This window comes from Rhea americana, unplaced genomic scaffold, assembly GCF_003343005.1.
Source record: "Rhea americana isolate MKP2758 unplaced genomic scaffold, rheAme1 scaffold_52, whole genome shotgun sequence".
Lineage (NCBI taxonomy): Eukaryota > Metazoa > Chordata > Aves > Rheiformes > Rheidae > Rhea > Rhea americana.
In genome coordinates this window covers 1,732,259-1,754,479 of record NW_028186668.1, presented here as the reverse complement: position 1 = coordinate 1,754,479, position 22,221 = coordinate 1,732,259, and the positions used below count along the sequence as shown (strand labels likewise).

The 22,221-nt window shown below is 36.1% G+C and overlaps 1 protein-coding gene across 1 annotated transcript in view; it reads left to right on the top strand.

Annotated features, from left to right (window-relative positions):
* Positions 1-671: 671 nt before the first annotated feature.
* Positions 672-22,221, top strand: part of CDH12 (cadherin 12) — a 157,644-nt gene continuing 136,094 nt past the window's right edge. Inside the window, exon 1 of the mRNA XM_085318116.1 lies at positions 672-910. Within this exon, the coding sequence (XP_085174242.1) occupies positions 680-910 (231 nt within the window). The 5' untranslated portion in view covers positions 672-679. The remainder of the gene's footprint in view (positions 911-22,221) is intronic.

The following is a 22,221-nucleotide window of genomic DNA, read 5'->3' as shown; positions in this document are numbered from 1 at the left end:
AAGTTCCCATGGAATTCATGCGCACCTATTCTCCTGAGACTAAGGTTCCATATAACCTTCATCCATGTSCAGGCATAGTAAGGGGATTCTTCCAAAGCGCTTTTCTGGAAAAGCATTCCRACTCTTGAGAGCAGTGTAGAAGAATGACTTCTCTCGTCCCCTGTATTTTTCTGTGTGAATCCGGAATAAACACTTTTGACATTGCTGACCTGTAAGAGTTTTGCTTGATAACTGGGTCATACAGCAAAGGCTATGGTCTTGTCTTCAGAGTCACAAAAGTAACACTGAGTAGAGCCAGAATGAGCTATTTCTATAATTATCAGACAATGTTCTAGAGCAGCTTAGTGCTACAATCAAAATAGTAATAATTTTTAAAACTCTGATTCCTAATCTTTTTTGTCTGTCTCTGGAAACTAACTAGGTGTGAGAATTTTGATGAACGTTTCAATGTAATTTTATGTAATTTGATGTTGCCATGTAAATCTCTTTTATAGGTCCCTTTAGATGGAATTTAATGYGGCAAAACCCTTGTCATCAGAAGGATTAATGCCTGCATTAGCATTTCCGCAATAAAATCAGAAGCTAAGTGGTGGAGGCCACAGACACCTCAAACCTGGATTCCTCTGCTCTGCATTAAGTGCTGGAGTTTTTATTACTTGCTGTAGGGAARCTGTTGCCAATGCTTACAAGGAACTGCTTATCCCTGCTTCTCTGGGTCCTTTTTGATGGAGGTCTCCTAACGCCACTGCATCCACAACCACAGCAGACTTTAGAAGCAGAGCCAAGAGAAAATGTTGTCCCAGTGCCAGGGAGGAGGTCATCTGCCCAGCGAGTCAAGCGAGGCTGGGTGTGGAATCAGTTTTTTGTGCTGGAGGAGTACATGGGCTCCGAACCCCAGTATGTGGGAAAGGTAATTTTTCACTCTTTCTTTAAAAGTTGTAATGACACAGACAAATAGTAAAATGTGCTATAAAAATGTGCATGTTTCTGATGGGACCAATCTTCTTCAGCAGACAGTAGTTCTATCTGTTCATCTCCCTCATCTTCCAGCCTCTCATATGTCTGTTATGGACATTATTATGATGTTTATCTTATTTCTTTATCCTAGTTTTGGATTAAAAAAAAAAAAAAAAAGAAAGAAAAAGAAAATCCTGAAATAAGCTTGTGGTGCACAACTAACTTTCACAGCATCTACTGTAATATTACTTTTTATTTTTAACAACAAATGTTAGATCAATTTGAAGGATAAGAGTAGAACCCAGAAATTTTTAGCCTRGAATGCACACAGTCATTTCTGTGAGCGGGAGGATTACTCCAAGTGGTGTTCAGCCAACATGAATAACTGCTTTCTGCTCTGTTATTGTATGCCTCGGTATCATTTGCTTTTCTTTTTGATTGTTCAGAATCTTTTCATGTATTTCTAATATGCTTCATGACTTCATAATTCAGACTCTTGCATAGTAGCTTTTATTCTCGGTGCACACATATGTACAGCCATGCTTGCACAGAATACATACAATTCTCTTTCTCATTTTGTGGCCACTGTTTCTTTAATAGKGAGTAAGTAACTTGATAGCCTGCTTCTTGTGTATATGTGACTAGGGGAATGAATTTAGGGAGCAGTGTTTTCAGAAAGGGAAKCTGATAATGAGACCTGAAAAAGAAACGTAGCATGGTACATATTATATTAATACCTGTTATGTATAATTTTCAGTTTGAGGGGAGGCCCTTACTGGATGAAAATAACAAGTCAAGGGTCTATTTCCTGAGCCCCTAGATGCTGCTGCCCTAGATGATGAGTTCAGGTTCATTTACAATGAAAACAAGGCATCATGCTTCGGTTTCTACCTTAACATCGTATTTTTACTCTCTGTTTTTGGTATAAAGGCAGAAAAGGAGTAATTTCTTCTAAGTATAACTAAAATTCACAGAAAATTAATTTTCCCTCCTGCCTTTCCAAAAAACTCTTACCAATAAAGGAGGTATAAACAGAACAGTAGAAAACCGTGTGTGATTCACTAGGTGATTTGACAAACCAGCCCAAAACATACTTGGATAGTACAGATTCAGGCATTAGTGTTAAGCGCTAAAGCATGTTAGTCAAAAAGATCTGAAAAGCCACGTGTTTATACATTACAATGATAATACGGTGAGTCTGTTTTACAGCCTGAGAAGGAAAGGGAGATCACAGCATGATAAACTGCGTATCTGTTGCTCGTGGATGTTACAACGATGCTTTGTCTAACACAGCTTTGCTCTGACTGCTAGCGAAAGGTGCAGACCAGGACTCTAATCACACGCAGTGCTGCAGCAGCAGCAACGCGACTGCTGTGCTTTAACCTCAGAAAACGGCGACGCTATCACTGCACCACTGCAATTCACGCGTCTTCATCCCTTCGTGGGCTGGGCAAGCATCTAGRGTCAACTGTGGGCTGCCAAAACCATATTGTTTTTGCACAAAATTGCCTATTATCGATACCTTTTGAATAAGAAATAACTTCAGAATTAACAGGATATTTTCATTAAGAATAAAGCTTATCACATCACATGTTTTTAAACCTGACGGTATTTCTAAAAATTGTTTCAAGTTGCTGAAAAGACCTTTTTCAAATATGAGGAAAGAGATGTAATTGAACTGCAGTATACGTGACAGCGATGCTTCTTGAGTACTTATGATATACTTCAAGAAAATGTGCTGCTTCTACCTACTAAATAAAATAAAATACAGAGAGATCAGCTTGGCAAAACACAAGATAATTTAGGATATSTAGTTAGTACATTCATCATATCAAATCAGAAAATCTGTTTCTAGAACAGGAAATCCATTCCAGACTGTCATTTTTTGAAACTGTTTATTACCTTCTCAGCTTCTATTTGATGTTTATTATAGCTTATTTTATCTGTATTAACCATTTCGTTCAACCTGAGAAAGGACCTGCCAGTTTTTGGATAAGCCATTCTTTGCTTATCTCTTTAAAGAAAAAAAAAAAAAAAAAAAAAAAAAAAAAAAAAAAGGGTGTTGGAGATATTAGCAATTTCCTCTGCTCCTCCATAAGCACTCAAAGAAGGCATAGTACTGAATGGAAGAAGTTCTTACTTCAGAGAAATTGTGATGTTAAATCCAAAATGTGAAAATAATGCTCAGTATAAATTCATAGCGATCCTTAACATACCAAAATATACTTAATGGTGGCTAATCAATAGCTTTAGATTTAGGTAATTAAAAAAAAAATCAATGATTTTTTTTAAGATATGAAATATAATCAAGTTCCTGATTGATTGCAGAAATACCTTTGTTTTATTGTTATGACAATTTAACATTGTTCTACAACAAAATGTAAATAAATTAATTATTTCTAGGATACTAGTGTTAAATCTTAAAGTAATATTAAGTGTTTTTAAAAGTGTAGGTTATTTCATGTGACCCGGAATTACAGTTTTTCTCATTTCTTCTCCCAGCCATGATAGCAGGGCACAATATAGTGACAGATGCATTGGCGTTTATATTGCTTATTATAGAACTGCGGCACTAACAATGTCACAGTAATTTATAAATAGGAGTTTAATGCATCTATTAAATCAGCTGACAATTTCACTAAACAGTTAGGGATGACTAGTTAATTTTGGAAGCCACCTGGAGGAGAACACAGATTTACAGCAGTAATGTCAGCTGTTATCAGCCAACACACTCAGTTCATTTTATGTCTGTTTTTAGAAGACTATCTCAAGAAGTGTCAGGTTACAAATCAAAATATAGTTTAGAAACTGATGGGGTTTACTCTAGCTCACAGTTAGAGATCTTGAAATAGTGCTTCATGTCGACACATTTAAAGCTGAAAATAAATAATAAAAAAAAATACTTAGTATACCTTGACCACTTAACCTGAATGTTAAATCAAAAGTGTGGAAATCCTCTGCTTATGTAATATGGAAGTCCCGGAAAAATCCAACAGATTACCAACCAAAAGGTAGTCCCTGTTAGTAGAGATCCAGGTATCAGACCTAGGCTAAAATACAAAGTTGGAATATGGTGCTGCTATGTGACACATTTCTGCAAGTTGGAGGGATTCTGTAGAGAAAACCTGAAGGTACATATTTTACTGTTCTCTGTGTGTTTTCTTGGTATTGTGAAGCTCCATAAAGTAGCATATGTATAGGCTAAGATTAAGAAGGTCATAATTCTTTTTTGTGCCTTAGTTCTCCTGGATCAGTGAGAGAAATACATGATTGATCCTCAGGCAGGGCTATGTCCTAATGGTTTAAAATCGCTAACAAGGAAGCATTTTTAATTTCTCTTATGCAGGGATAGTGAGGCCCAAGCCCACTGGAACTTTATCAACCTTGCTAAACTCCTCCTTTATTTTTCTGTTTTGATAATGACATACAGGGACAGCTTAAATTGAAGGTTCAAGAGAACAAAATATAGGAAAAGAACAATATAGGTTCCTCATTATCAAAATAAAGCAAAAAGTGTTGGTTGTTAAGCATGTAGCATATTTCCATTTATATATACATGCATTTTAGTGTGTATACATATACATATATATATATGTATATATACACACACACACATACATACATATATTCCTAGCATTTGAATACATTGCAACTTTTTTGGGGTGTTGTTCGCCTGCACAGTAGCTCTTCGTGGGGATTTTGACTGGTTCTCCTCAAGCTTGCAGACAAGCATGTGGTAGCTTTGCTGAACACAAGAAGGARTACACAGGAAAACATTACAAAGTCCTTTTCAAGGTAACAGTCACTTGGTTTTCCAATGTGCAACAACTAAATATTCTCAGCTTGTCAGTATTATCTTGCTAATGACTCACCTATACTGACCTGTTTTGTGTGATTTTGTTCTCTTAAACCTCCATTGCGTTATACGTGCTCACACACATATAGGTACACGTACATCTGCTACAGAATTTTCTGTTGTGACCTCAAGCAACTGAAAAACATTATAGCCGCAASTGCAATATGGCCATATGGGATTCACATAACAGAATGGTATTTTTTTGTTGGACTCGGTCACGAGAAATCCTCGTTGTGTTCAGATGGTTCCCCATATACGAAGGTAGAAACGGTGCTGGTAAGAAGCATGCAGAGCAGTTCTCTGCTGCGCATCTGTGAGCAGAGCAGAGTGTTTTTTCTGGTGGTTAGTAATTTGTCCACTGCATCTGAAATATGAACACAATACCCATTTATGCATTTTGTAGTGGATAGATTTTAGTACTATGAAATTCAAATGGACCATTTTTTTCAGGCTTAAAACAGTATCATTTTTTGCATGCATGCTCTGATTTTACGTTCTTTGCTCTGCCATGTGGATGTCTGGATGACAGGGGTGTCCAGGGAGGAAATTTTGCAGTACTTGTGCAAAATCTGTTCTGAGGCAAACAAATTTCCAGTACTATGTCATTCAATCTGGTTTGATTCACAAGCACTGAATTAACATGAAAGCAAAAAGATAGAATTAAAGGAAAATAAATGCGTATACATAATTTAAATGCTACTGACCTTTGAAGAAAAAAATGGTTTAAGTCTCTCTCAGTACCTCCACCCTGATTAATCTAATCCTTTTTTTTAATTATATTTCTGCAAGATTTCTGTTAATAAGAAACATACAATGTTTCATTAAAATCTGGTAGATTATCAAATTCTATGCCCACAATTGAAGCAAAAGCACTCAAAAGAGACTTGTATCATTTCCGTTAGACATTTGCACTGTGCCGCCCTCAAGGAGATGAGAGTTGTTGTTACAGGTACCGCTCCACGTAACCTGTTAATTCACACTCTTGAGAAGGGCATCACAGTTGCGCACTTYTTGATATTTTTAATTTGACAGGGCGGGAACTGTAGTTACAACAGTGAGCTTGTTCAGCACATGTTAACATGGATTTGTATATCCACTTCTGTCTGCAGACACCAGGGTGAAATTCCTGTTGGCTTTAGTGAGCTTGAGATGGTAATGTTAGTCTGGCTTACCAAATTAACGGATTTCTCAGCTAAAATGCAGAACCAGCTGTGCACGTGTGAAGTAAAATGAATCCAGTAAGATCTAAATTACCTGCTTTTATTCAGCCTTCCAGCATGATGAGATGTGTATGTGATCTGTTATTGCACCTCACTGAAAAGGAGCATTTTTTTTTTCTTTTTAATTTGGTTGTTTGATAATTTGACCTTACCTTACATAGTTCTCCTCATTTTGCAACATCCATTGTCCCATCTTTATAATTAATAGTCCTCTCCCAGATATTGCTTAATCATTGGAGTATTTACTGTGCATATTTCCAAGTGAAAATGAATGTGACTTTATTTTTTTTATCTTTGAAATGTTCTAGAAAGCATCACTTGATCCTCATGTCATTCTCTTCCCAAACATTGACTGCCTAATATTGTCACAATTTTACAGATATGAAAACTGATGAAAAGACATGAAATAGAATGAAAGTATAAAAGGAATCAGATCTGGGGGCAAAACTCTGCACTTCTCATYTTGCTGTGTTGAGCTGAGACCATTTGACTTCGTCTCTTTCACTTATTGTTAGCTAGAGAAAAAAGTGATGACTTTGAAAGCTTTGTGTCCTGTATATCACAGAAAGTGCAGGAGACACAAAGCAATTTTGACAGCTGCACATGAAATTGCAGGGTGGAAGTAGGACCATGGAAATGCAGAACTCCCATGAGCAACTCAAACTTGCATTTAATGTTTCCTTTTGCAAGCTCATCTTTTTACAAGGTGCATAAAGACCCAGCTTTATTGTCATGTGTTGTATAGATGAGCAACTTAGGTATAACAGAATACYTCTTATTGATCCAGTGACTCCACTTATTCATTGATTTACTTCAGGTAGCTCATAGTGGGAAAGTTAGAAGCACAAATACTGGTAATAACAACACCTTCTGCCTGTGGTTGTAGCATTCATGAAAATTATATGAGGTATTTGCAGACCAAGCAAAGATGAAAACTACTTTCATTGATTGTACGAGAGGAGAAAGAATGAATTCGGGATGAAGGTGGATCAAAATGAAAAGGAAAGATCAACTTCTTGAGTTGTAACCCACATTTTAGGAGATGTGAAAGGTGGTGACCGTTGTTCTTGATTGGTAGGGAGGTSGTAAGCAGAAAAAGTTAAAACTCTGAAACTCAGCAGACTGTATTGGCCTAGAGTTCAAACAGCAGCGTAAGAAGGCTGAAAGCCTGTGGAGATGCTGTTGTTAGTATGACGGTGCACACTCTCCAGAGATTTCGGGATACAACTGAGTTGATGGTGTTAATGGCGCCAGTATTTGTCTGTAGTTCATATTGTCATTGAGAAAGAAATAGAAAAGAGATTGTAGAAAGTAAGCTGGTAAGGAAAAACGTTACATCTACTGTAGATTTTTTTTTTTTGAATGTCACTATTGAAATTCAATAATCGTGTATAAATATAAARTAATATTTATTAACAATACTCAAATTTATTTGGGTTGGCAATCTTATCAGGTGCTGCAGAGAAGAAATACCCGATTTGAGAGTCTTTTCATGGTGGAAGTCCCAAGCTGCAAAAACCTGTGCTTCTGAGAGTGATTAGAGTGCATATATACCAAACTATAATGCTATATAATGCAGCAGTGTTATATAGCAGTCCAGCAGTGAACTCTGTGCTGATCTTGGTTTTATGGCAGGGACAGTTTCCCTCTCTCACACATAYCTCCACCTTCCATAGGCTGTAAATGACCTGTCTCTCCTCTCCCTGTAGAGATAACTGTTTTATAATCCCCTTTTCTGCCTTCGTACCCCTGACATCCACTCTGCTGCAAAAGTTGCAATTGCTTTATTCCTCAGAGATGAGCTGGTACATATCCAATYAAATTCTGAGCAATGGTCCCACTTTACATTTAACTTTGAACTCTGCAGTTTATGTTCTGATCTGTAGAAAGCCTTGTGCACTCAAAAGCTTGCGTACTTTTGCCAGATATATTACTAGGCTTCATAAAAGGAACTGCCTTCTTAAGTGGGCCTTGTCTTTGCTATACATTAATCCAAATGCAAAACAGATTAGATTAGATGTCTTCCAACTGGAACAGAACAATAAAAAACAAAATGAACATATCCTAGGAGTAAAAAGTTTTTGTTATATGAACGCTGTTGGGTCTCACTGTTGGGTTACTCTTGGCTGTCTCTATTCCTCCTTATTCCTGACCATTTACTCAATCTAAATATTGATTATAAAATTCCAAGTAATCTATTAAAATTGTAGTCATTTGTCAGTGAGAGGTTATATTGTTTCTGGGAGCACAAAATTAATTCAACTGCAAGAACAATCTCATTTAAAACTGTCTTCCTCTTTTATTTCCAGRATTAGTTTAAACTTGGATAAATTCCTTGTTTTAGTTCAGTATGTGGTAGCATGAGCATGTGTAGTGCAACCACTGCGAAGCAGTGATACATGATATAGCTCTGTATAGGCAAGAGTGGATGACTAAGGAGCGAGGTACTTAAGCAAGACATASTCCAGGTGAAATTAGCCTGGGGGTAGATATTTCAGGAAAGGTGAAGAAGGAGGGGGAAAGGCTGAAAAACATAATAATTTAACACATTGAAGAAAACATCCACCACCATTGGCACAGAGTGAARGTAAACCACATATAGTTTTATTAGTTAACAGCTTAAATTTTGTTTTCTTCTAGAGGARTATTTCATTTCATAAACACGTGGAAAAAAAAGTAAAATAATTGTTGATTCTTACTGTACTACAAARTGTAAAAAGAGCAGTAGAAAAAGAGATTAAAGTATGGTAGAAAAAGAGATAAAAAGAGTATGTATGGAATAAGATGTGAAGAAATACTCAAGAAGTAAGATGGCAAGAAAGAATGATTTTATACAAATTCAAAAATTGTGGAAATAATGCTGTAGCTAGAAACAGCCGSGGGCAATGACAGATGAAATCTTGGTCCTTCTAAAACTAGTTGGAGTTCTGCCACTGACYGCACTAAAGCTGGCGGGCTGGAGGATGCCCAATACCTTACATCACAGGTACCACAGTGTTCTGTTACTTGTTGCTGATATTTTCCTTCMATTAGTTAAAATATCACATTTTGCTTCTAGTAGGTTCATATATCTGTGCTTTGCTGTCTTCGGACGTTATTCCCCCAAGCGATGGTACCCAAAATTTTATAGATTGAGGCATAGTACTCTTAACTCAAACAGTAAATAGAAGCTTCAGAAATACAGTAAGTTTTATCTAAAACAGCTGTGTGCAGCTGTTTATCCTTCACYTCTACAGCAGGGAGAAAAGTGTGGGTAGAGAACAAAGCAGAGTTTGGAAAAAGACTCCAGCCTTCCAGCACCAGCTTTAACAACTGGCAGATAATTTTTTATCTGTTAGTCTCTAGTATATAAGCTGAAGTTGTTATTGGTGCTATTGAACCGGACGCCTTTATGACACAACTACCGCTTATTTAAAAACAGTGGATTTTCAGTGACAGATAAATTAGTGACCCCTTATGTCACAAAAATACAAAACTGATCACAGAAAAAAAAATATATACATAATTTTGCATCCTGGACTCCATCGCGCTGTATTTAGTGAGGCTCTAGGCTGGAACCTGTGTTATTTAACAAGTTCGTGAATGATCTAGAAAAGGGAGTGAATGTCCAGGTGACAATGTTTGCTGGTGGAACTGAATAATTCGGGTTAGTAAAGACAAAGGTAGAATGTGAAGTAGGGTCAAAGGACCTTATGAGACTGAGGATTTAAACAGTAGAAGAAATTCAATATGAAGCCTATATAAATAAGTATAAAATATACATATAAATAAATTAAATACTAGGAGGAGGAGAGTTATAATCCTGCCTTCATTGGATATTTTAATAATAATACAACATTAGAAAAGTTTAAAATTGCAGGTCAGCATCATAATATGATATCGAGAAAAATGTCCAGTTAGCAAGACTTTTGTGGTATTGTTGCAAATATCCTTGCCTTGCAAACTCTACATCCTTCCTCCTATTGAACATTTCACAACTGTTTCTCTAGCTTTTTTCATACATGTTCCTAGTTGCATATCTTCCATAAGAAGCTAGCTGAGCCTCCTCAGGGCCCCCTGTGAGCCCCTTAGAGGTTCTCTCTGCCTTTAGCTGAGAGGGACCCAGCTTGATCTCTGCTCTGGCAAACGTTGCCATGGGGGGCATTCGAGGGAGCCCTAACTCAAATGCAACTGCGAAAGACAGGGTAGGTGCAGATTGTAAATATTGCCAAATGTCTTCATGCTGTGAGGTTTCTGTCTTTTCATACAAATCTTAGGCCATTTTTGGAAAATGTAGTAAGTCATTTATATCACACTTYGCAATCTGCTTCATGGAAATAAAACAACCTGCCAATATGGATAAGAGTTGAAAACATATCATGTAAGTCTGACTGCTGATACACTGTAAAGCAAAAAGTAAAKGAATGAAAACTTATTATACCTACTGCTTTTGTTCTGCGAGTGAAGTCTTTGTTTATCTTGTAAATTCAAAAACCCTGAGAGTTCTGTGTATGTTTGCATACATTCTTTGTATATAACGTAATTTCCAGGCAAATTTAAGCAAATCATGTATTTTTTGTTCTGCTTGAATAAGCATTTAGGACTGTCAGGCATGTGTACCCCAGTATTTTGATGTTCTGTCCTTTCCTAGGTTTTTAGAAGTTCTCTGGCACTTAGTTACACTTGCCCTTAAAAAAAAATCATAAGGTGAAGCAAGATTAGAGAGAATTTTCTATTCCAATATCTCAGAAGGTAATGTCAATAAATGTGCTTTAATTAGTAAAATCTTTCCTCCCTTTGACTACAGCAGTGAGCAAGCAATATTCCCTGGGAATGACCCAGTGTCGTTCAGCAGAGGTTGTTCTATTCTAATTCCAGTGTCATTGCTTTTCAACAGTGATCTTGGAGTAAGCTGGTGATCACTAAGCTGGTTACCTGAGATTTATCCTTTTTTTTTTTTTTTTTTTCTGTGTCTTGGAGTGAATGTAGTGTTACTCTGTTGAAGAGAGTAGAGTTTGTCTAGTATTTCATAACAGAAACCAAAGACATTTTCTTTAGGATGTCAAAATACATAGTTAGATGTTTAACCTGAGTCACTGCATCGAAAAACATCAGCCTATAGATATTTAGGTATTACAATTTATGTGAATTACTGATTAACAGTAAAAATGCAATGCAGAGCAGTCTAATTGCTTTAACAATGTCTCTCTTATTGTGAGAACTGAAGCATAAACTGGTAAAGTGCAAGCCAAGAAAAAAAAAAAAAACTCAATGAAGTTATTAGTACAGTGTATTTCTTGTAGAGTCTTAAAACACTTTTTCAGCACTATAATAAAAGACAGTTAATAGCTGCTTCTCGTCAGCCCCAGCTGTACCAGTCCAACAGCAGGTACTGCTTCTAGTTTAACCCTAATTGATGCCAGCAGTAGAGTTCTAGAAAAAAATCGATGAGTGTTTGTGGAATCAGGAGATTCACACATACGCCTAATGAATTCTGGCAGACAGCATTTGTGCAGTTTAAGAGCTGTAATAAAGATGCTGAAAACTTGAAACAGTGATCAGTTTTAGTCAGTATTTCTTTTTGGTAAAAATACATGTTACTGTGACTTTTTAAAAAGTATAGTATCTACTTCTGAGTAATTTCTGTGCTGGCAGACTACTCTCGTATGATTAGAAAAGTTAAATGCAATGCAGGAATTCTGGCTTTTTTTTTTTTTTTTTTTTTTTTTTTTTTTTTTTTTTTTTTTTTTTGTAATGAAAAGCATAAGACAAAACCAACTTCTTCTTTCATATGAGGCACAAGCAAGATTGTTTTACTTTATTTATCATTCTGACACATGGATTACAATGCTTCATTAGCCATATCTGAAAGTCTGAAAGTCTTGTAGGGCCTGTTTCTGAATTGTCAGAATTCTACATCACTCCTACTTTAGCAGGTTGAGTGTAAAATTCTGCCATATAAGTCTAGCTGTAACTTCACTGTTCTGTTGTAGTATAATTTTATTACCCAGGGTAGAAAACCTAGATATATTGTCAATTATATATATATATATATATATATATATATATATAAAAAAAAAGCAGTGTGTAAACAATTCTTTTGTTTTAGAAGGACTGGACTTTTTTTAAATATATATATAACTGTATTCAATCCTATACAAAATGAATTCCCTTCTCTATAAAATGTTGTGATCCACAAAGGTACTTTTATGACCCTCATCCTTAAGGCATCTGAACACTGCAATGATTATCCTTGAAGCAGCTCTGTGAGGCAGGAATGTATTAGCTCCCTTCAGTAAGGGAATGAAGCAGAGGAAAGACTGCATTATTTGTCAGAATAATTATCAAAACTATATTAAAACCTTGGAGACTAGAAAGTCCATCCTTCTGCCTTTATTTTATTTTTAATGTGYGTTTTTTTTATAAATATTCATTTACAGTTTGATGTTGTCTGCACTGGTAAAGAGGGAGTTCTCTCTACGCTGAACAATGCAGCAACTAAAAGATCTGGGCAGATCTGCCTACCTGGAAGTCAAGTAAAGGATTACTGATTAAATTTCTCTACATCCAACCGCTGCAATGCTCTTAGATTATCCAAAACCATTCCTAGTCTTGACATTAATAATGTCAAATTTGTAATTGCAAGGTAAAGAAGCTCAAGGGAATAAGAGTAGAGGAGAAAAGAGCAATACTGTCAATTCTTTGCTTGTCTACCACATTCATGAATCGTCAGAGTAGGTGCCAAAATTATTAAAATAACAGTAAAAACGTCAATCAAAATTATCATGTTGTAAAATTCATACTACCCTATTTGCTTTTCTGCCTTCTGCATCTTTGCTTGTTTTTCTTGAAAAAGATAGTCAACTTGTTTCTTAGGACAGTTTAGCCCCAGAGACTTATTCTGAAGGAATGATTTCCTCAGTGTGTTAAATAATTCTGATATGTTGCTCATTTTCTTTAATTATCTCCAAGTATCAGTGCTAAAAATCACATAAAAAACAATGATATAAGTAATCAGCCTATTGACATTACTTTTCCTACAGACTATGTGAGATAATAAGAGACATACTGAATTTGAACACATTATATGCATTAAACAGGTCAAGTTTTTTTACAATAACGGGAAGGAGAGGGGGAAAAACAAACCCTCTGCTACTCCTCTGCCCAATATCCAGATGACAGAAAACAAAGATTCTTTCATTCCATATGTTGGTGTGGGCTCTGTTGTCATGGTTGTTATTGATGGACAGTTGTAAGCAATGAGTCTGATAAATGTGCAAACTTAGTTGTTTCGATAGCTTATCTCCAGTGTATCTACCTAACAATGTAGCTCAAGCTGCAGGAAAAAAAAAGTAAGTTCAAAATATAAATATATGTAAAATTATGTAAGGACTTGTAAAGCCATTGACATTATATCAGGAGTATGTATGTAAGTAACTGAAAGTCATTTATAGTCTTAATAAGTGTGGATGCTTTAAAYTAAAGGACAAAATGAACAAGAGCCTAAAACAATGTCTCCAAAGAAAGATAATGGTGATATTTGTCTAAATATCCCATACATTTTGACATATTTGCTAATGCAAATGCTTTTCATAGAACTGATCATCAAATTGTGGGTTTTAAAAAAAAGTTTCCATTTTTCCTTGCTAAATTTCAGTATGTTTGATGTTATTCTATCACTAATTTCGTAACCAGGTGATGAAAGGTATATATATATATAATATATACTTAAAGAGAAAATGTTTTAGTTTACAATTCAAATATAAACTGAAGTTTACTTCCATTTTGACCTGTGTCYAATAAATAAATTAGACTCTTCTTAAACATTCTTCTCAAATTTTTCAAAGGAAGAAAACCTGATACTATTTTTGTAACATACTGAAGTCCTGACCATATTTCAAAATCCTGGCATTTGTGAGATAGCTAATATCCAATGAACCTCCATGAGTGTTTTTGTTTGGRTCTAAAATGCACTTTTGAAACAAATCTCTTAGTCCTTCAGATTTACTGTACTTTACTGGATCATTTCTGGATAAAAATAAGCTAAGGATGCCTTGTAGGAATTGGCATTTAGTCTATGGGAGTGGATTAGACCTTGTCCAGAGCACAAACCAGAGCTGCACTTAGCCTGAATGTTGATTCCTCAGCATCAGCTGATGTATTGCAGAAATCCACATTATTGCCAATGTAGATATAGCTAATGTCTCCCAGCTGAAATCAAACATGGAGAAATTGTCCACAGCTACGAAAGTATTGTCATGTTTAGACTCAGCCATCTTTCCCTCAATTTGAGCTAAACTTTCCAGTCCTTTCAAGAAGAGCTACTGAGCTGAAGTGATTTATACAGTCAAACACYCAAAGATAAGAGAGAAAATTTGCAGAATGGTAGTATGCCGCAAGTTGTATGAGTTCRGTTTTGCAGTAGTTCTTTGAGATACTCATATTACGAATGTTATTTGGTTGAAAATATGACATAAATATGYCACTTTTTCATGTGTGTGCTGTAGATCTCTGGTAGTCCATATCCCTGAAGTGTAGGTACTAGAAAATAAATCCTTACACAAATTGCACAGAATCAGAGCAGAGGCAGCCTATTGGAGAGAGGCAAAAGATAGAGGGATCTGAGAAAAACTTTCTTTTGCGTGCACACGTGTATATCCTGCTGTGCTGTTGAATCACTTTTTAAAATAAATAACCCACAAGTTATACCCATGCAGTGTAGTGTATATATATAAACCTTCTATGATCTGCATGTAAGATATAAAGGAAGACTACAAGTATGAAATAAAGCCTGAGTAAAAGTTACTTAGGCTAGCATCTTTTCCTACACACACTTGCTTTTTTTTTTTTTTTTTTTTTTAATTATATAGAGTGCTGCTTACTTGTAACTACAACTTACGAAGTAGATTCTGCCCTGTGAAGACTTAAGCACATACATAAATTCAATCATTTAAGTTACTCCTTTGAACTTAATTGGGTTACCAAARAAGTATGCATGTACTGCACACTTGAAAGAGTAATTTTTCTCTTGTAGGAATCWGCTCCCTTTCCTTTTGCAAATTTTCTCAATGTCACTCCTAACATACAGGAATGGCAGTGGTGTCTCAGGGGAGGAGAGGATGTGTGTTCCATTACGCTATCTTTCTTCCTGGAATATGAGGTCTAGTAGATTAAATGAGTTGCTRTTTAAACAATCATAGCATGCATTGCAGTGTATCCTTATCTATCAGAGCAATTCGTCTAACTTTCTGTGCCTTCAGCTTTCCAAAACRTTTGATTGCTGCTTGGATGGTTTAGGACTTGTTCATTGAATAGTCCTAGTTTGCTGAGAGGATAAGAGGACATGATGTAAAGGAAGGGTTCTTGCCACAATAAAGATGACGAAGTGAAATCTTAGTGCAGGGAACAGTTAAAGGTTGGTATCCGTGCAAAATCAATATAAGCAAGTTATTGCTGATCAGGAGAGAAATGAAAAGTTATTCGTTGATGCACTTGGTTCAGAAAATATGCAATCTACTTAAATAGGCTTTTACTGCAACAATGAAAGACAATATGAAGTCTCATTAAAAAAAAAAAAAAAAGAGAGAGAGAAAACAAGAGTAGTCCAATTCAATAATAAAGACTTCAAGAGAAAATTTGGGGTATGATAAAGTGTAAAAGGAGTTGTGAAGAACAGAAGTCATTCTCTGAAAACTTGTTTATGCTCTTTACAGTGTATTTATTTCTTCACTGTGAGAGTGACGTAGCACTGGAGCAGGTTGCCCAGAGAGGCTGTGGAGTCTCCTTCTCTGGAGATATTCAAGGCCCACCYGGATGCAACCCTGTCTAMCATGCTCTAGGTGACCCTGCTGAGCAGGGAGGTTGGACTAGATGATCTCCAGAGGTCCCTTCCAACCTTACTGATTCTGTGATTCTATGATTCTATGATAAAGGCAGGCAGTTTCTCCTAATATATGCTCGGGAAAATATTCACTGTAATTTTCTCTAAACTAAAAAGAATTAATATTTCAAAACTTTTTATATATGAAAGAGTCTGGAAAGGATGAATACATTATTCAAAAGCTGTGATAGTGAAATCGTGTATGTAGAATGCAGTCTAAAATTCCTTCTTTTTTTTCCTTTAAGATTCTCATAAAATGTGTATTTTTAAATACTTGACTATGTAAAATTTATTTGCCCTTCTTTCTGAAACTTTTGCTAGCTGTTTAGCAACATCTATTAGTAATGTGTATGATTTACACATTTGATCATATTTTTTTTCCTTTTCCCTTTTCTCCTTTTCCTTTTCCTTTTCTTTCCTTCTTCTCCTTCTTTCCATGCTTTCCTTACTTTCTCTTTTCCTTTTTTCTCCTCTCTCTATCACCTGGAAAAGACAGAATATAAAACAGTTATAAGGAAAATGTGTATATGTTTGTGTATAAAATCAGCAGCTAGGGGGATGATATTTGATTATTTACTTTTGCACTGATAAATGATCCAAATTTTCTCTCTGATTCCAATAGCTTGACCTTTACTGTTTTCATCCTTAAACCTTTGTTGAGCTGACCTAGTTTCATGTGGAAGGACAAGTTTGCTCTTGAGGAGAATTCTCTGTCAAAATCAACCAACTCTGCTCTTCTTTGGAACTGGCTAGGGTTATTAAAATTGCTCTTTTCTTAAGTGTCCCCAGCTGAAGCTGTATAAAGTTACATGATTCTGGTTCACTTCCTTGCTCTTTACTTTGGATTCTGGTGTTTGATTGAAAAACAAACTTAAAGCTCATCTATAGCTGCTATGTGCTGGAAGGCACTACTGGTAGGGRACTGGCATTTAAGTCACTAAACTTGGCTTCTGTTTATAAATTATACTAGTGACCTACTTTGTACCCCTGTATTCTTTGTCTGTGTTTCCCTTCCTTTATGTAGGGATGATCATGTCCACTTTAAATTGATGCACAGCTATCATCTGGAGCTTGCATATGCRCTGCTTTGCTTGTTCACAGGGAAAGGTACTTCTCCATCCTTGCAGATTTGGACAGCGAATGATACTGCTCAGCGAGGATCTGTCGGAGTTATGGACAAAGTAGAGAATGAGTTGSTATCTGTTGCCCTGGAATAGCAAGACACATATCCTTCTCCTGTGGGAGGAAGCAGTGGAAGCAGCAGGTAGTCAGTAGTAGTGGGAGTACAAAGCTTTATTTGCACTTTTCAGAAGTCATCTTGAGACACCTTGGCAGTTCTGGTACGTCTGCGGTGGCATGCTGAGCAGGGATTTATGTTTGAACCCTGTACCGCAGAGACGAGGAAAAGAATCTGCCAGCTAAGATACGTAACTGCTTGCTTATAAGTTATTTATAGATGGACATATTCCTCTTCATACTTGTGCTCTGTTCAGCCTGGTGTGGCTGAAATGCCCATTCAGCAGTTGATCAAAGCCATGCCAGTCAAAGGGTGTAGACAAGTAGTAGAGCCACTCCRCATAATTTTCTCTCTTCTGAAAATGTTGTCTTGTTTTCCTTTCTTAAAAATTAAAACAGTGCCTTTCTGAAGCAAACATGTTCCAGTAGAGAGAACTTGTATCAGAACTGTAGAGGGGGKTTAGTCAGGATTTTGTTGAGGTTCTTTCATGTGTATTAATAAAATTATTTTTTATTTGTGGGAAAGAAGAGAGGTCTTCAAATTCCCCAATATTTTTCTTCTAAAATGTAGATCCATTTCACATTCTTCTCATTCTTAAGAATGAATTTATGTGAGTTTATCTTTACACAGGTAAAATCCAGAGATTTTACTGAAAAAGGGGCACCAGAGGCCCACAGTTTTAACACATTTGACTGCCTAATAGATCTTTCAGGAAGAYGGAAGTGCTATACTGTTTCTTGCTGCAAGTTTATCAGTTTAGGAAGAAATCAAATGACTGTTGTTCCAGTAAYGAAGACACCACTACTAGAAGTACTATTTAAAACAAACTAATCTTAAAATTATTTTTATCTGGCAGGAGATCTGTGTTATAATGCCTCTTTAAAGTGAGCTGGATAAGACCTCACACGCAAATAATTTKCAACCAGTCTAACTAGGTCATTAAYGGAACAACTTAGCAAAGAAGCTTCAAAATTTGGGAGGTTGGACTAGATGATCTCCAGAGGTCCCTTCCAACCTTAMTGATTTTATGATTCTAYGATTCTATGATTCTATGATCTTTGCCAGGTCTGTCACTGATTTTCTGCCTTTTAATAAAATTTATAAAAGAATATTCAGAAAAAAAAGTAGAATTCAGTTAGATTCTCATGAAAGGCCATCATGCTCAGAAGGCTGTAAGTGTACTGGGACACTGTTCATTTATGGTTTTGTAGCATCAAATTTCATTCTATGACAGGTGCTTTGTGTCCCACAACACCAATCCACGCTTCTTGTAAATGTATCATTAAAATGAAAAAATAYGCACTTTTAAGGCACACACAGTAAATCAAAAGCTCATTTTTGCTTAAATATTTTTCTTCGTCTGTGCTAGATGATTTTTCAATGTAAATTTTACTGTGCTCAAAACAAGGCCAGCTGAATGCCAGTGAGAGATGAATCTATCTGGAAAGCTTAAAAGGGTACACTGCAAGTGAATGCCGTTTGCTTTTCATACCTCTAAGCCAGCCTCTCAAAAGACTTAGTTTTAGCGTAAAGGATGTAGCTCTAAATTAGATCTGTTGGCAGCCCAGCAGGAACAGCTCCCTCCCTGCGCAGGTGTGGAAGGTGAGAGTGGGAATGGGGAGCTCTGCGCGTAAAGCCGTTTTCTTTTTCTTTTCTTCTGGGTCAAACTCCCCATTGCTGTGTTAATGGAACCAGTGCCTTGGGGCAAGCGGCTGGTACAAACCGACCCGGAGCCCGCTGTGGATATACATTTTGGCAGTTTTGTGATATCCCCGGATMCATAAATAAAGTGCAATGCTAGAGAGCACAGCCTTGAATGTCTTTCCAGAGGTGGCTTGCACAGTGTATTTTCAGAGCCTGGTAACTGCTGCGTTCCTGTGTTCCTGTGCTCTGATCTTTGTTCAGAAGGCCGATCTTGCTTCCTGGAGGAGACAGCAAAACGGACCTCCTCTCAGTGCTTGGTGTTAGGTTTGCTAAGTGGGATTACTCTTATGCAGCAGTAATCACTGCACAGAATCTATACGATCTACTTCTGCGGAAGATAAGTTGACTTCAGACATCCTTCAAAGAAATTAGATTTTGTAACACCTCACTTTATGCTAAATATATATGTGTATATACATAAAAAACTCTGTTATAATAGAATTAGAAACACTACATTCCAGCCATTTGATAACACTAGGTTCCACTAGATTTGTACAGGTTTGATATTTTTTTTCGTATAGAGTAGTCTTCTCATAGAAAAGATGTGTAACAACAATAACACTTTTTTGGGGGTGGGGGGGGCTTATTCGTTCTTGGCAAATTCATTGGCCAAAAAGTGTAATTACTGTCCCTTCTTGGATTTAGTTTAAGCAAAACCAAAGTCAGTTTATATATTACGGTCTTGAATGAATTGCAGTAAATGACTTATTGTCCTATGTAAATTAGAYTACATTAGCCTTTATTGTTAAGTTCAGTTCAATTTATGGTACAAATATTGTTAGAGTAAGAGTTTCATTAACAAACAGATGCTAATAAATTCAGGATTAACTAATCTAATTCCAAATAAGTATCAGTGTTCTGTGATTTCATTATTGAGCATGTAGTTTCTATATCTATACCTTTCAAGCGTAGTTAAAATTCATCGTCTTTCACTGAGATCATATAGTATGTTTGCTTAAAATGTTTTTCTCATTACAGAGTAAAAATGTTCTTTGTCATAAGTCATGAGTGTAACTCTGGATCCTAAAAAGAATTTACTTTATTTTTTTGAAAATAAAAACAATTTCTTTGTTTTTATTATATCTGCAAACATATTTCTCAGTCCTGTTTTCTCTATTTGAAACAATAGTTTTAAGCTGACGAGCTTGAGAACTATGTTGTAAATCTATGAAAATGTAAGGGCTGGCAGCAAAGGAAGTAGACCTAGAAGGTCTCCGATCAGTGAATAATTATTATTCATTTAACAACTAAGTCTGATTTTATGTTCAAACATGGCACACGCAAATCACTATCATAGGAAAAGAATATTTCTTAGGTAAGTTGCTAAACATGCTTCCTTTTGTGCATATGACTTCCCTGATCTTAATTAGCAGCTACTGGAAATCCAGTCAATATCTACAACCTTGAGCAATGAAGAAAGCCTTACTTCTGTGAACATTAATAAATAGGTAAAGTTCCTATTACATGATAGGTACCAGTAAAAGAATTTCATAGATATTTCTGTCTAAATGAAGTTTTATTACTAAGACTGTAAAAAGCATTTTTTGATCWAGTTTCACTTACCTCTTGAATCCTGAAGTAGTCAAAGCGTATTGCAAAATCCTATATACATAAGGTAAATTGTTTCCATGCAAGAAAATAAAAGAATTCTATTACTTTGTTTTTGATATCTTCCATTTGTTAAGACTTAAAAGTGGAAGTAAAACTTGCCTAAGTGTGTGAATTGAAAAGAAAATGTTTGTTCACATTCTGCAGTAGGAAACTGCTAGCACTTGAAGGACCTTACTTATTACTGAATAATATTGAGGACAATGGGAGTTTTGCCAATGACTTCTTTGAGGCCAAGATTTCATCCTTATGGGTACAATTAAGCTTCTCTGGAACCTGGAGAAGCTCCAGACCTCTTGACCTTGTAAAGTATTTTCCCCAAGACTTCTGGAAGGACTATATGTGGCAAGATTAGAGACAAATTAGCAGCTCTGTCAGAAAAGACATGGCATATAAACTGGCACAGACACAGCCCCTTTGCCCTGTTTCTTGCTTCTTCCATCTTCCAAAGCTTCCACAGCCAGAACCCTGCTGTCCTCTCTCTCTGGGGTAAAATGACTCTGTGCTCCTCGCCTCCTTCCCCATCCCGAGTAGCAGCAGCAACAGTGGCTATTCTTTCATTGCAGCAGTATAAAATGTAGGTAAAAACCACAGTTACAGAAACTAGAGCTCCTACTGTATCCATGCAATCATTTCTATTCCCATTTATCAAGCTCTTCAAGTTCTTTATCTATTGCACTGTATTCTCCACTGATTCTCATGAACATTTTTCATTATCCTTTAAAAATCTTGGAATAAATCTGAAAAGTAAATCTTGGAAAGAAATGCTAGCRTTACAATACAGCTACATATAAACTTAACACTTTTTTTTATATAGTTGCATTGGGACAATCCAGCAGAGACAATCAACATTCAAATTTATAATTAAAACTGCTCCATTTGAGTAGAAATGATTTAGGCTTGAGCTGTGGAAGATACTTTTCTTTTGCTCTTTTGCACATAGGTATGTGAAGTTTTTATTAAAAAGAAGGCATATATATTTATGCAGTGCAGCTTAATGATGTGTGAAACATGAATATATTTATAACTTTCAATATATAGAGGATTTTTGTAATTTTTTAAAGTTCTACATCATACTGCATAAACACTGTTTGCTTGAAATAATCCAAGCCTGAAGAACAAATGGTGTCTGACACTTTACCTGTGTCTCAAGAACCTATTTTTATCCAAATCAAAGGCAGATTAGTTAAAAGATCCCACTGAGAGAGAAATTTTCTGATGCTGGCAAAACTGCCAAAACATTTCTCAGTAAGTCAAGCACAATGAAAATGCAAACTGTGCAGTATGTTACTTATCTATAATGTACCTGTTTATTTATTTTATTATATTCTATAACTTATTGGGCTTTAATATTATGAATGCCAGCTCACATGCAGTCTGTTGAAATCACTGATACTGTTCCTGAAGACCCTGTTAGATTTAATTGAGTGAAGAATTGCTGCTTTGACCCCTTTATTATTATTTTTAATCATCTGAGACTTGGAAATAAAATTCATATTCCTACCAGCTGTATCCATAAAGTTTTTCTGCTTCTAAGGGAGCTTGAAATTAATAAAGCTTTTTTTTTCTTTTTCTTTTTTTCTCAAGTAGACCTTCTGCCCCCACCAGGATGCCCCTTCTTCCACGATTGATTTTAGTCATCATTCTGCATAGGAAATGATGGCAGGTTGAAGTGTTCCCACCGTGATGCGGGGAACGTTGCATGAAAGCAGACCTGCAAGGCATGTACTCCTTAAGTAGCTGGATTTCTTTTCCTCTAGAAAGACCACATTAACACAGC